General features: G+C 43.6%; 1 protein-coding gene across 1 annotated transcript; it reads right to left on the bottom strand.

The window, feature by feature from the left end:
- Positions 1-3,885: 3,885 nt before the first annotated feature.
- FABP5 (fatty acid binding protein 5) lies at positions 3,886-8,738 on the bottom strand. Its single transcript, XM_055546349.1, has 4 exons — positions 8,567-8,738; positions 5,286-5,458; positions 4,827-4,928; positions 3,886-4,139 (listed from the first exon to the last, which is right to left on the bottom strand). The coding sequence occupies exons 1-4, from the start codon at positions 8,643-8,645 to the stop codon at positions 4,086-4,088; spliced, it is 408 nt and encodes a 135-aa protein (XP_055402324.1). The 5' UTR covers positions 8,646-8,738; the 3' UTR covers positions 3,886-4,085.
- Between the last annotated feature and the right edge of the window lie 5,895 nt (positions 8,739-14,633).

Below are 14,633 nucleotides of genomic sequence, written 5' to 3'. Positions count from 1 at the left end.
TTAGTCAGTCTGCTGCTGCTGCTAAGTCGCTTCAGTCGTGTCCGACTCTGTGCAGCCCCATAGATGGTAGCCCACCAGGCTCCCCCGTCCCTGGGATTCTCCAAGCAAGAACACTGGAGTGGGTTGCCATTTCCTTCTCCAATGCATCAAAGTGAAAAGTGAAAGTGAAGTCACTCAGTAGTGTCCAACTCGTAGCGACCCCATGGACTGCAGCCTACCAGGCTCCTCTGTCCATGGGATTTTCCAGGCAAGAGTACTGGAGTAGATTGCCATGCCCTCCTCCAGGGGATCTTCCCAACCCAGGGATTGAACCAGGGTCTCCTGCATTGCAGGTGGATGCTTTACCAGCTAAGCTACCAGGGAAGCCCTTCTGCAGCCTTAGGCATTTATAGTCTGCTTGAAGAGAACAGTCAGTGCCCTTTCCGTACTCAGGGACATAATCCAAAAGTTAAGTCATCTCTTGGTTGTACATTTTCCCTTAGTGAGAGTTTGATTTATGTTAAACCATCTCACATGTGATAAATTATACCTTGTCTGCACTCCATTCCACAAATAACTCAGGTCACATTCTGTTTGACAGACATTGCCTGTTGGCAGAATGCTCAGCTGTAGTAAAATAAATTTTAAATGTTGAGTAAAAGACCTGATTAAGTTGAAAGATTTGTACAAAGGTAAGAAATATGGTTTTAAAACGCAAATGGAAGTAAAATCATAAAGGGTCATAAATATTAAAATGTTAAATAGTCACAGAAAAGCCATTGATTTACTAATGAATTTATTCACTTAACAGATATTTATTGAGCATCTTCTATGTGCTGGGTTGTCTTCTAAGTGAGTGATAGAGAATATGATAAAAAACAAAGCCCACTTCTTCACAGAGCTTACTTTTCAATGAGAGTAACAGATAGCAACAACAGCAAAAAACTTTTTTAAGTCAAAACCCAAGTAAACATATACTTACTCAGGGTAGTGATAAGGGCAAAGGCAGCATAGGGGAATACAGAGTATGGGGGAGGAGTGGTAACAAACACACACAGTGTGGTCTAGGGATGACTCACTGCTAGGGTGACATTTGTGAAGAGGCTTAAAGGAAGTTAAGAAAGTTGAGAAAGCCTGGGCTGCAGATTTCAAAGGGTAGATTACAACAGGCAGTGGCAACCACAGGTGCAAAGGCCCTGAGGTAGGAATACACCTGTGACAAGGATGACCTACTGGAAGGGAATATTTGCAAGAAGGGTTAGTAGGAAAAGAAAGTAAGAGGAGCAGAGATGCTGGGAACTTGGGAGACATGGGCAAGATCAAATAAGACCTCTGCAAATACTCTGGCTTCTCTTCTGAATGAAATTGAGTAGTCAGTGGAGGGTTCTCAGCAGAGGAGTGACATAGTTAAACATGCATTTTAAAATGATAGCTCTGGAAGAATAAAAATGCAAATAAGGAGATCAGGGGAGAGATAACAGTGGAGTTTGAATCAGAGCTGTGGAGTTTGAATCAGAGCTGTGGAAGAGGTGAGAAGTACTCGAATTCTACATATAATATGAAAGTAAAGCTGAAATACTTTGTTAATAGATCAGGTATGATGTGGGAAAGATAGGAATTAAAGATGACTCTAAAGCATTTAGCCAAAGAATTGGATTGAAATGGAGGATACCATAAGAGTAGGTTTGGAATCAAAATAAGACATTTGATTTTGGAAAACATGAGGTTAGCATTCTGTGCTGTCCAAATCAGCAGTTACTGATCATATGTTGGTATTAACATTTACATATTAATTAATGAAAGTTAAAATTTTAAATTCAATTCCTCAGTTGCATTTGCCATATTTTAAGTGCTCAGTATGGAGAAGGAAATGGCAACCCACTCGTTTTCTTGCCTGGGAAATCCCATGGACAGAGGAACCTGGTGGTCTCTAGTCCACGGGGCTGCAAAGAGTCAGACACAACTAAGCAACTGAACAACACAGCAGAAAGAAGGGCTTGATTGACACCAGATAATAGGAAGTTGAACTATATTTGTTCTTGTTCCACCCAGTGGTTCTCAACTAGGTATGGTAGGATACCCTTAGAAGACATCTGAAAATGTATAGGATGTTTGGGATAGACTAATGGGTGTCATGGGCATTTTGTGGCAACGATCTTAGGACACTGACTTGTCACAGTCCAGCACAATGAAGACAAGTTCTCTCATTCAAAATGTCAACAGCTTCTCCATGGGAAAAGCATGAGTCTGCCCTCCCTTTAGCAATACTCCACATTCCATAAAGTGAAGCAATATAGACATTAGAACATGGTGCTGGTCTTAGTCAGATAAACTCATGTACAATCTGTTCTGACTTGAACTCGTTGTATCGCTTGGGATCATTTCCCAGATCCTGAGACTTCATTTTCTTGTCTAAATAATGCAGAAAACAATTATTAACATACATCATCTAGGGTGGTTCTGAGAATTATGGAACTCTTTATAGTACTTGGCTCAGCGTTTGGCTCAGGAAGTCATATAAATGTACACTATTACTAGAAGTGGAAAAAGGGGATGAAAGAGGAAGTCCAATATAGACTTAAATAAGCAAGATATAAATTCAAATAGAAAAGGAAGTCTAGAGCAGCACTGTCCATCCAAAAATATGGATCAAAAAAAAAACAAAACTGCAAGTTTTTTTTCAGCACATGCAACGTTTAAATGTTCCCCAGCCACATTAAAAAAAGCAAGAAACAGGTAAAATTAATTTTATTAATATACAATATTTAAGTAACCAACTATATCCAAAAATGTTATTTCCATATATAATCAATATAAAAATCAGAGGCATTTTCATTTTTTTGGTATCAAGTTCTTTAAATTTTATGTGTATTTTACTTACGCGGTGCTCCGCAGCCACGAGGGGCTACAGCACAGGGCTACAGCATCCATGAATCCAACTCTTCCATTGACTACTAACGTCCAGTAATTAAAAGACTCTTACAAGTTAACATTTCAACGTATAGAGGGTGGCTTCATAAAAGTCTCAAGTATTACATTTACGAAATTTAACTCAGGATCTTCATATAAGCTGAGACATGCCAGAGTTGTAGAATGATTGATCAGTCATGAGTGGGCTCAACGAGTTGTAGGTTCCCATTCCAACTCTACAACTTCCTGTGTCCTTGAACAAGTTAGCTAGTCAAAAACCTGTGTTCTTACTTGTGAAAGAAATAATGGTACTAGCTCCCCAAGGATTGCTATGAGGATCACGTACATAGTTTTAGCCCAGTGCCTACACAAACTTTCCAAATGTGAACTGTTGATATTTGCAAATAGGGTTGAGAAATAGGACAGAAGTCACTAGAATTCTAGTTATTCTTTATATATACACACAAGTATTTCAGAGTTGAATTGCTTTTTTAATTACTTCTGTTAATAAAACAAGAGAAAATTGCATGCTCTCAAAGCTGAGCGTTTGTCACAGTGAGTGCAATGATTTGTCCCTGTGTTCAGATATAACTCAACCTCTGGAAGACAGTCTGGCAGCTGGTAGGTCCTCAGAAAGTTTATTAAACAAATTTCTGGCTACAGAATTCCTGAGCAGTAGTTATAAACACACTATTGAAAGTATTACTAGCCAATGATGGTGATTTAATCTTTATTCTTATATTTAAATTATAAAGTTTATGTAGCTGTTTTTCAATGAGAACAGTCTCTGCCACAAATTTAAGATTCTTGAGTTGATACAAAGTTCAAAACAAGATTAATGATTGGTAGCTTACTGGCCACAGAAGTAGTTCTCTATATAAATTACTAAATATAATCTCAATATGGTATATTCAAGGCTATCCCATTTAGTCCATTTGTAAATGTTAAAACTCATCACTAAATTCCTCTAAAGTTTAAAAAAGCATGCAACACTGGTGTAGCACAAACAGATTTATTTACTAACCAAAGAGATGACCCTAATTAAACCAACATTTTGAAATAGTTTAATTGTTTGTGATAAAGATAATTGAACGCAATAATGAAAAAAAAAAAAACCAGCAGTATGGAGATTTGCTCATTGAACTGAGCTTGTTCATCCTCGCAGCTAATTTCTGTGCAAAATGATGATGGAATTTTTACTCTACTTTTTCATAGACCCGAGTACAGGTAACATTGTTCATGACGCATACCTAGGAGACAGAATGTCATTAAAAAGAGGCAAGTTAGTCTTACATCACAGAGTAATGGTGGTAGTTGAATGCTAGGATCACAATCCTATACAAAACATTGAAATCTGCTTCACAGATGGAGAAAATGCACTTTAGGATTCCTGGGTTTGAAAAGCTAGAGCCTGTTATTTTATTTATGAGGTGTATACGCTTTACTGAAAACTACTGATTGGCAATGTCTATTCATTTAGTTTTAGCAAATACTACTCCTCATTTTAAAGAAACAGAAAAATGTATGCTCAAGATTATATAGTCATTTTTTACAAACTGAAGGTTTGTGGCAACCCTGCACTGAGTAAGTCTATGGAGCCATTTTTTCCAACAGCATTTGCTCACTTCCTGTCTCTGTGTGGCTCCCTTTACCGTGATGTTCCATTTCTTGTAGTGGTCTGGAATCAAACCTACAGTGTCTCTGAGGTGTGCCTGCACTGTAAATGGAGCAGCAGAACACGAACTAGACCCAGCTCCTGCTAGATCATCTTCTCTAGCTCCACAAAGGGCTTTCTTTAGTTATTAAGTATTCTTGTATTTATCTTGTTCTTTGGCACTTTTTTTTCCTCCAACCTAGCTCTCCTGTTAATGATCAGTGATCTACAACACTTATGTGAACTATGAATTCATATAAGACATATGATGTCAGACACTTACCACCACTAATTTTCCATCTTCCAGTTTTCTTGTTATTGTGCTTTCCTTTCCATCCCATTCCTGATGTTGAACCAATGCGCCATCTGTAAAGTTGCAGACAGTCTGCCAAAATAAAGTATCCTTTTTAATCTTCCAGGGCACAATGAAAAAGAGTTTCTGTGACTTATAACCTCCTTAATCAACATTTTTTTATCTTTTCCTTTCTGAGTCTACTTCACCTCATTAACCCATACTAATTTCATTCATAATGTAGTTTGTGCTTTTTAATCTAGATGTCCCTTAAAACTATTTTTACAAAACAGATTAAGTTGTTAAATCGGTGTTTTCATTAATTTGTCAAAACTCAATTCATAAAACAACTTGAGACTTTTTCATTAAGTTCTGGCCTGGAAGCAGTAAGAATGTTATTAATAGTTAATCATTCTGCAAGCTTCTGTGATATTATAAATTATAATTAACCTGAGTCTTTCTGCCATCAGCTGTGGTCTCTTCAAACTTCTCTCCCAGTTTACAGGAAAACTGTGTTGTTTTCAAAGTGCTCTCAGTCTTTATGCTGAGGTTTTTGCCATCAGAAGTGATGATACAGTCTGGTTTGGCCATCGCACCCACTTTTCGCAGAGCCATCCCCACTCCTGTAGAAAGTTACACCATGTTAGATACCTGGAAAACCAAATTTCTTGTTTACATAATAAAAGCAGTAATTCAATTGCAATCACCATGCTGTGCATATTTTCAACTATTCAGTCATCAATGGGGAAGGGAAGGCAATGGCAACCCACTCCAGTACTCTTGCCTGGAGAATCCCAGGGACCGGGGAGCCTGGTGGGCCGCTGTCTATGGGGTCGCACAGAGTCGGACATGACTGAAGCGACTTAACAGCAGCAGTCATCAATAACAACTGTGAACATACACATATCCAGCACTTACCAAGTGCTAGTACTTGACAGTATACTACACTATTCATGGAAGCCTGGCAAGGACCTTGTGAGAGGTAGATAGTCTCCATCTGACAGATGAGTAAGTGAGGCTTTGATGTAACTTACTCAAGCTCATCCAGCTAAGCAGGGAGGTGCTGAGAACCAACAACGCAGGCAGCCTGGCTCTAAATCTCAGCTTTAAGACACTGTGCCATGTTGGCCCTCAGAAACTTAAGGAAGATATCCTGACTTCTCTAATTTCCTCAGTTATGCCAACCACTGTATTATATGACACAGCAGTTGAGCACACAGTCTAGCACACAAGTCACTGATAAATATTTGATTAGTAGACTACACAAAATCAGTATCAATCCTGATATTCAAATTGCAGTTTAAGAGTTAACCGCACAAACATGATGCTAACAAACAGGAAAAATCTTACCCTCAAAAAGAGTATTTCAGAACTCTGTAACTCAGATTACTCTATTAAGACATTTATTTTATAATCTGTGTATTTCCCCCTAATATTAACATTTAGTAGGAAACTTGGTTCTAGGCCAAATCTCAGTTTCATGGATGAGGTGACTATAGCCTAAGCAGAGTAACCGACTTGATGATGTCAGCCCGGCTTGACATGTCCCCACGGAGCTTTCTCTTTCACCAGCTAGGCACTGGTGCTTTGTTTCATTAGTTGAGTCATTATTTTCTCACTTTGGACAAATAAAGAAAGGGCTCTGCTCTTTCCACACCTTGATTGCTCTCTAATGAACTGTACCTTGACAACCTTCCTGACTCCAGAACTCTGGAAACAAGCCATCTGATAAACATGTTTGGTTTCAATGGGCAGAGAGACCGCCTACTGTGGTTCTCACTCAGGTGAACACACACATATGTATTTCTCCTTTGTGAGTGCAGTTAGTTGCTTTTTGTCCAGAGTCACTTTGATCAAGGTATAGAGGGGAGGGGGAAAAAAAAATACTGCCTTGTTTTATTCACAGGATCATAAACACACTTAAGATTCACCAGAGCCAGACTTAACCAGCCATCGGCTAGATGTGTTTTTGAAGTACTTCAGGGTACTTCGGGGTCTAGGTCTTTGTAATGACTTCTTCACTCACTTAACATTTGGTAACAGAAAGTTACTATCTGCAGGAGGCTAGCTTCTAAAACAACCCTACAGCCCCAGCAGTTGTGTCAGAGAGCATTTTTGCTATGCTTCACTTCCTTGGGGCCTGTGACAAAGGTTCATCTTTGCCAATCTACCCAATGTCGAAATCAGCACTCTTTATCGTTATCACCGGCTTATGAAAAAGACAACAGAAAATCCAACACCATTTTGAGCAAGAGAACTTGAATTTCCCTACAGAGACAAATCCTCCCTTGGAAGGCTTTTAAGAAGTGCCTCACTCTGTAGAACAGGCTCTAGGTTCATCTAGGTCATCTACGTCACTAGAACTATCCTAAAGAGTGATGGTATGAACATTGGGGTACATGTGTCTTTTACAATTTTGGTTTTCTCAGGGCATACACCCAGTAGAGGAGTTGCTAGGTATTAAGGCATATATATGGAATCTAGAAAAATGATACTGATGAACCTATCTGCAGGGAAGGAATAGAACTGCAGATATAGAGAATGGACTTATTGACACAGTGAGGGAGGAGAGAGCGGGAGGAATGCAGAAGGTAGCATCAACACACACACACTATCAGCTGTAAGATGGGTAACTGGCGAGAAGTTGTTGTGTAGAACTGGGAGCCCAGTCAGGTGCTCTGCGATGACCTGGAGGAATGGGGTGGGGGGAAGGGAGGGAGGCTTGGAAGGGAGAGGATACATGCATAATCATGGCTGGTTCCCCTTGCTGTGTGGCAGAAATCAACACAACGCTGCAAAAATTTTTAAAAAAAATTTTTTTTAATAAAAAAAAAAATCAAGTGTCTTGGGCAAGGCCATGCCCATCTTGGATGCAGTTTCTGACTGCGGTTTCCCGGCGAAGCCTCTCTGCCCTCCACCCTCTAGATGCAGAAGGTTGCAGGGCACTACCACCCCAGGTACAGTCGACCTTACCGCGCTCCTCCCACACGCCACCCGGCCACCACAGCGCCGAGTCGAGCAGTGCCAACAGGTCACTGTCGCCAGCGCCACGCCTCTGAGCCCCGCTCCGGGGCGTGGAGAGGAAGAAGCCCTGATGCTCCACCGGGGGAGCCCGGCCAACCCAAAATGGCCCGACTCACGCGGCGAAGGCGGGCCAGGGCTCTGGGGGTGGTGGAGATGCAACCGAGAGCTGAATGGAAGCTGAAGCGGTAGCCCGGATTTCGGCTGGAAACCGAGTCCGGGTGTAGAAGAGGGAGGGGACCCTGCGCGCCACCTGGGAACAAAAGATGCGGCAAGCTGGGTCAGGGCAAGTAGGTGCGGCAACGACTGGGCGAATGCGAGGGAGGGCAATGGCAGAAAAGCGGTCAAGTGGTGGGGCAAGAAAATTCGGGAAAGTTAAGAGGGCCGCCTGGAGGGGGGCGAAAGAAAAGAAGCTTGGGGTGAAAGAGGGGTGAGCGCGCTAAAGGGCAGGAAAGCAGGGGTCGCGTGGGCCCGGGGAAAGCAGCAGAGAGAGGGACTGATCAAGAGGCCGACGGTCCGGGGAATCCGGAGCGGGCGCGAGGCGCTCTCGGCTGCTCGCCTGCGAGGAGGGTGGGAGGTGGAGGATAACAGGGTCGGGGGTGGGCGGCCGCGCGCGCCCAGCCTTTCAGCCTAGCATGCCGAAGGGGGCCTACGGACAGACAGCCCCACACACGTGCCACGTTGCAGCGCCGCATGGCGGGGAACCTCACCTACTTCCTTCATGTATTCGTCAAAGCCTTTGCTCTCCACTAAACGCCATCTTCCAACCAGCTGCTGAACGGTGGCCATGGTGGGTCCGAGCTGACAGGCGTGACAGGTGAGCTGCGGAGGGTAGGGCGCCGGGAATCAGGCGTGCGGTTGGCTGGCCACGCGCGCGGCTTTATAAAGGCGGAGCGCGCGCGCGGGCGGTGCCCGGCCGCCAATGAGAAGTGCGTCTCGCCTGCTCGCCCCGCCCCCCGCGCCCCTGGGCCTGGCTCCTGGGGTCCAAAAGAGCTAAGCTGCTCCACCTGCCGCGGCCGCTGGGGCTCCGCGGGCTGTTCCTGCGAGCTGGGACTAGTCCTAGTTCGACGCGCCCCACGCAGCCACGGACGCCAGCCCTTGCCCTTCCCGCGCCTCCTCACGCCCAGGAAGCCAGAGGGGCTACGGGCGGACCCGCCCCGGCTCTCTCGGGCCCGTTGATCCCATGCCAAGCTGCCGCCCCTCTTCCCGTTCGTGACACCCTCAAAGTATCGATTAGCCTTCGTTCGTTCGGTTCCCATGGCAGGAATTGATCAGTAGTTTAATTGACTGATCGATAAACTTCTTCGCCTCTTTAATCACTGCTGGGGCGAGGGTGGGGGGGAAACACCCTCCTGCAATAACCTGTTCCCACCCTCACGCCACTCCCGGCCCAGCTAGGGCCTTAGAGGGCATCCAACCTGAGTTGAGTTAGGCTATATTATCAGAAGGTCCTGGGTGCGGGGAGATGTCCCAGGCAGTTCGGTGTCCAAACTCAGACTCAGTAGAAGGTTATCAGTTTAAGTGACTGCCATTGCTATTAAATGTTCTCATTCAAGTATGTTTTATTATTTATATTTTCAGCTAAGCGGAGCCCTGAACAATTTCTCCTCAGGCTCCCAAGTCTTTAGACTCCAATGGTTCTCCTCTTCTCCTTTAATCTTAATACTACCCTGTATTTATTTGTAAGTAGAACGTTCTACTTTTCAAAGTGTGCCTGTCACAGGCTCTTTGTGCTCCTGGGTTGCTGTGGGAGTGAGTTGCAGTGAGATGTGGAAATTGCCACACAGAGAGGGTAGCCACCTTGGTGGCAATAAGCTCCATTTACTGAATGCCTTCTTGCTACATGCTGTACTTCCTGGCCCCTTTATATCTGTTAATGCTGATGCCCACTGCATTTTTACTCAAGGATATTATCCCAATTTTCTGAAAGAGAAATGAGGCAGGGAAAGTTTGCAGAGTGGAAGAACCAGAATTCGTGTCCAGGTTCCTCTCATTCTAGACTTTGTGAAATAGAACCACACCTGGCTGCCTCAAGCTCACCCTCCTCTTCATGGGATTAAGAGTAGAGGCTACATACAGTCCCCTGAATTATTCCAAGACGCTAGTTCTTCTTGCTGCTTCCCTAACGACCTGAAATCTGAGCTTGTCTTTTCCTGAGGAAATCTCCTCAGGAAATGTCCCGAGGAATGCCTCAGGACCTTTACTTACCTGCAGTGTATTCTTGTCCTAATCCTAGGGTTACCCCAGTTTCCCCAGTGGCACCACTTTAATCCTGAGTGACTCAGGTCACATAGTTGTGCCACTAAGGGCTGGCATGTCCCATACTTGAGGCTCAACTGCTCCCAGAAAATGTTCCTGTTCTGAGGGCAGCTGAGCACATCATTTGCCCAGCAGACCAAGTGCTGGCTTCCGGACACTTGGCATGGCCCACTGCTCCTACCTCCCAGAGAAGCAGCTCCTGTGTGCTTGGATTTGCCTTCTTAATGTGCTAGGTCAACATGTTTGTCCATTTTTGTATTGAATATGATAATAACCAGAACTCAGTACTGGAATACTAGTTTTTAGATTATCATAATCAACCACTCGATAGAAATGTCGAAAGGAAAACGACACCTTGATACTAAATACTTAGGTACAAGAAATCATTTTTATACCAGAAGCATTATCCAAAATTTAACTTTTAAACACACTCTTTGATGTGATGAGTGTGTGGATGAAAAAATGTGGCCTGCCAAGTCAGTAAAACAAAGGATGTTGCAGGCCTCAGCGGAAGCACTGCCCTAACTCTGCACCCTGAGGGGATTCCGGGTTGGAGAAAAGCAGGATCCTGCCCCTAGATAGGTAAGGTGCACATCAAAGGAGTGATCTCAGTGAGTCCAGATTCTTGCAGCTTTCCTGGTGCCTCAGTGCTAAAGAATCCGCGTGCCAATGAAGGAGTTGTGCATGCAGTCCTTAGGGCGGGAAGATCCCCTGGAGAAGGAAATGGCAACCCACTCCAGTATTCTTGCATGGGAAATCCCATGGACATAGGAGCCTGGCAGGGAACAGTCCATGGGGTCGCAAAGAGTCAGACTGAGAAACTGCACGAGTATGAGCAAATTCTTGCCTCTTCCCATACATAAGAAAGCAAAGCACTGAAATCATTAAGTGGAGATACCTGGTTTTCTTTAACACTAATCTTTTGATGTTCTGACTGTCTGGTTTTAGTTGCAAAAGCTCCTATATATCTGGCTATTCCCTTACCTCTTTGCAACAAATCCTCAGAGCTATCTGAGAGGTCATCTTCCAGGCTTAAGTCCTCAGGAATTCCACCGAATAAAACATACTTCTCAACTTTGCCTATAGTCTATGGGATCTCAGAGAGTCGGACACGACTGAGCCACTGAGCGCACACATGTTCAACTTTTAGCTTGTGCATTTTTTTCGGTCAACAAATGGAAATAATCCTTTTGTGGTTAAAACACATCGACAAAACAAAGATACAGATCAAAATACCTGTTAGTGTCTCCCATGGGACAGAGCCAAAGGGCATGGCGATGGCCCTGCTACTCTGAGCAATGCATTTAATCCCTGCTCTCTGATGCCTCTCAGCTGTATTATAGACATGGAGAGAGATTGAAGTCAGGTTATTTCTAAGGTCCCTCAACCCCTAAATTCAGATTCCCTTCCTTTCTTAAGAGTCCTAGTAATGGATTGTGTGCCTTGTGCTCAGATGCTTCAGTCGTGTCTGACTTTGCAACCCCATGGACCATAGCCCTCCAGGCTCTTCTGTCTATGGGATTTTCCCAGCAAGAATACTAGGGTGGGTTGCCATTTTCTCCTCCAGGGCATCTTCCCAACCCAGGGATCGAACCTGGATCTCCTGCATTGCAGACGAACTCTTTACTGCTAAGTCACCGAGGAAGCCCAGTAAGTAAGTAAGTAAGTAAGGTCGCTCAGTTGTGCCCAACTCTTTGCGACCCCGTGGACTGTAGCCCACCAGGCTCCTCTGTCCATGGGATTCTCCAGGCAAGAATACTGGAGTGGGTTGCCATTTCTTTCTCCAGGGGAACTTCCCAACCCATGGATCGAACCCAGGTCTCCCGCATTGCAGGCAGACGCTTTAACCTCTGAGCCTTACTGCTGAGTCACCGAGGAAGCCCAGTAATGGATTACAAACTCTGAAAAACATTAAGTATTTCTTTAACCTTCAAACTAAAGTCCTGTTCTAGGCTACTTAGCTTGAACCCAATATAAATGTAAAAACAAAAAAATGCTGTGAAAACAAATCTGAGTAAAGTCTAGTATGACTTTATGGAATTGTGGACAAAGACTATCACCTGTCATTTCAGAAAACAAGGGATGTTGCTGTAGCCAGCAACAGGATACAGCAGTGGTCCTGATGTGCACCCTGAAGGGATTCCGGATGGAGGAAAAACAGCATCCTGGCCCTAGGTAGTTAGGATGCATATCAAAAAATAATTTCAATGAGCCCAGACTCTTGCATCTTCCCATACAAAGAAAAACACCAAAATCATTATTGTGAGATGTCCATTTTTTTATTTAGCAGTTATCTTTTGATATTTGACTACATAGGGTTTTTGTTTGTTTTGTTGTTTTCAGCAAAAGCTATATATCCTGACTTCTTCCTTATCTCTTCAGAGCAGTCCCTCAGAGCTGAGAGGCTGTATCCCTGGCTTAAGTTCTTAGAAAGTTCACCAAATAAAATATAATTCTCAACTTTTAGTTTGTGCATTTTTTTTTTCAGTCTACAGTGGTTGAGTATCTCTTCATTGGACAAAGGGAAGAGAATTATCACTTGGTTGAGATTAATTACATTAGGATACAGGGCTTCCCAGGTGGCGCTAGTGGTAAAGAACCCACCTACCAATGCAGGAGACATAAGAGACATGGGTTCAATCCCTGGGTCAGGAAGATCTCCTGGAGGAGGGCACGACAACCCATTCCAGTATTCTTACCTGGAGAATCCCATAAACAGAGTTTCCTGGTGGGCTCCAGTCCATAGTGTCACACAGAGTACAACACGACTGAAACGACTTAGCACACACAGGGAAGAAGTGCCAATAACTTTGTTGCAGCCTATCTTTAAAAGCAGAAGGAGCCATGCTGGCCATTAGTTTTAGTGGCAGCACAGAGACAATCAATACAGGTGTCACATCATGTGTTCCATCATGCTGCTGCTAAGTCGCTTCAGTCGTGTGCGACTCTGTGAGACCCCATAGACGGCAGCCCACCAGGCTGCCCCGTCCCTGGGATTCTCCAGGCAAGAACACTGGAGTGGGTTGCCATTTCCTTCTCCAATGCATCAAAGTGAAAACTGAAAGTGAAGTCGCTCAGTCGTGTCTGACTCTTAGCGACCCCATGGACTGCAGCCCACCAGGCTCCTCCGTCCATGGGATTTTCCAGGCAAGAGTACTGGAGTGGGGTGCCATTGCCTTCTCCGTCCATCATGCTAGAGGATAATAAAATAGTATTTATTCTAGTAGGTGAAAATGGCTGAAGAATCTTGAATTACTCTAGCATTTCTTCATCCAGTGGCTCTATAAGACAACCAATTATAAGACAGATGAAGTTTTCTTTAATATCTTTGAACATCAGATCTCTCATCTATGGAATTAAGGTGGTAAGGATTAGACTAATTGATTTCTTAGATCTCTTTCAGTTTATGAAGTACTGTTGCAGTAGTTGATAGCCCTGAAGAAAATACTCAAAATTACTCTATTTCCACCTAGTGGTAAAATGAAGTATTTCTTGCAGCTTTTCTTTGGTAAGTGTTAGTAGCTTGTCTGATACCTTTGATGTATATCATACAATTTTGCTTAAAGACAAGTTTCCAGTTTCAGTTTGTATAGATGAATGTGCCTCCCACAGAGTAAGTTATAATGTGTAATCATTTCCTAAGACAGCAAGCATTGGTGACCTAGAAGCACACAGCTGGTTGAAAAAGAGAGCACCACATTAAATGCATCACTACAGATTACAGAAAGCAATCGTGTTCGAACCATTGAGTCTTCTCTAAGTGTATTCCCAGATTAATCCAAAAAGGAGGAGAAAAAGCCAAATGATCTCTATCAAGTGTTACTTTTCAAATTTTAGTGTGCAGATCACTCAGGGATCTGCTTACAGTACAGATTCTGATTTAGCAGTTCCAGAATAGCACATAAGACCATGTATTTCTAACAAACTCCTAGGTGATGCCAATACTGGAGTCTAGGGACCTTGCTTTGAGTAGCAAGGCTGTAAAATGAGTATAAATTTGCCTAAGGCTTGGCCACCTGGCTGACTTTCACTTCAGTGCATGTGTATTTTCTGACCATATCCCCATAAAAATATATAGAAAAAATGGGAACTCAAACAAACTCACTCCCAAATTATCTCACTCAACATTTTGACTTTTTTCTCATTCTGTTGTTGTTCAGTTGCCAAGTCCAACTCTTTGCAACCCCATGGACTGCAACATGCCATGCTTCCCTGTCCTATACTGTCTCCCAGAGTTTTCTCAAACTCATGTCCATTGAGTTGGTGATGCCATCCAACCATCTCATCCTCTGTTGTCCCCTTCTCCTCCTGCCTTCAGTCTTTCCCAGCATCAGGGTCTTTTCAAATGAGTTAGTTCTTCACATCAGGTGGCCTGACTCCTATTGGAGTCTCGGCTTCATCATCAGTCCTTCCAGTGAATGTTCAGGGCTGATTTGCTTTAGGATTGACTGGTTGGATCTCCCTGCATTCCAAGGGATTCTCAAGAGTCTTCTCCAATAGCAATAGCCGCGGGCAGTC

This window comes from Bubalus kerabau, chromosome 14 (genome assembly GCF_029407905.1).
Source record: "Bubalus kerabau isolate K-KA32 ecotype Philippines breed swamp buffalo chromosome 14, PCC_UOA_SB_1v2, whole genome shotgun sequence".
In the NCBI taxonomy this organism is placed as follows: Eukaryota; Metazoa; Chordata; class Mammalia; order Artiodactyla; family Bovidae; genus Bubalus; species Bubalus kerabau.
This window is presented reverse-complemented; position numbering and strand designations above follow the sequence as displayed.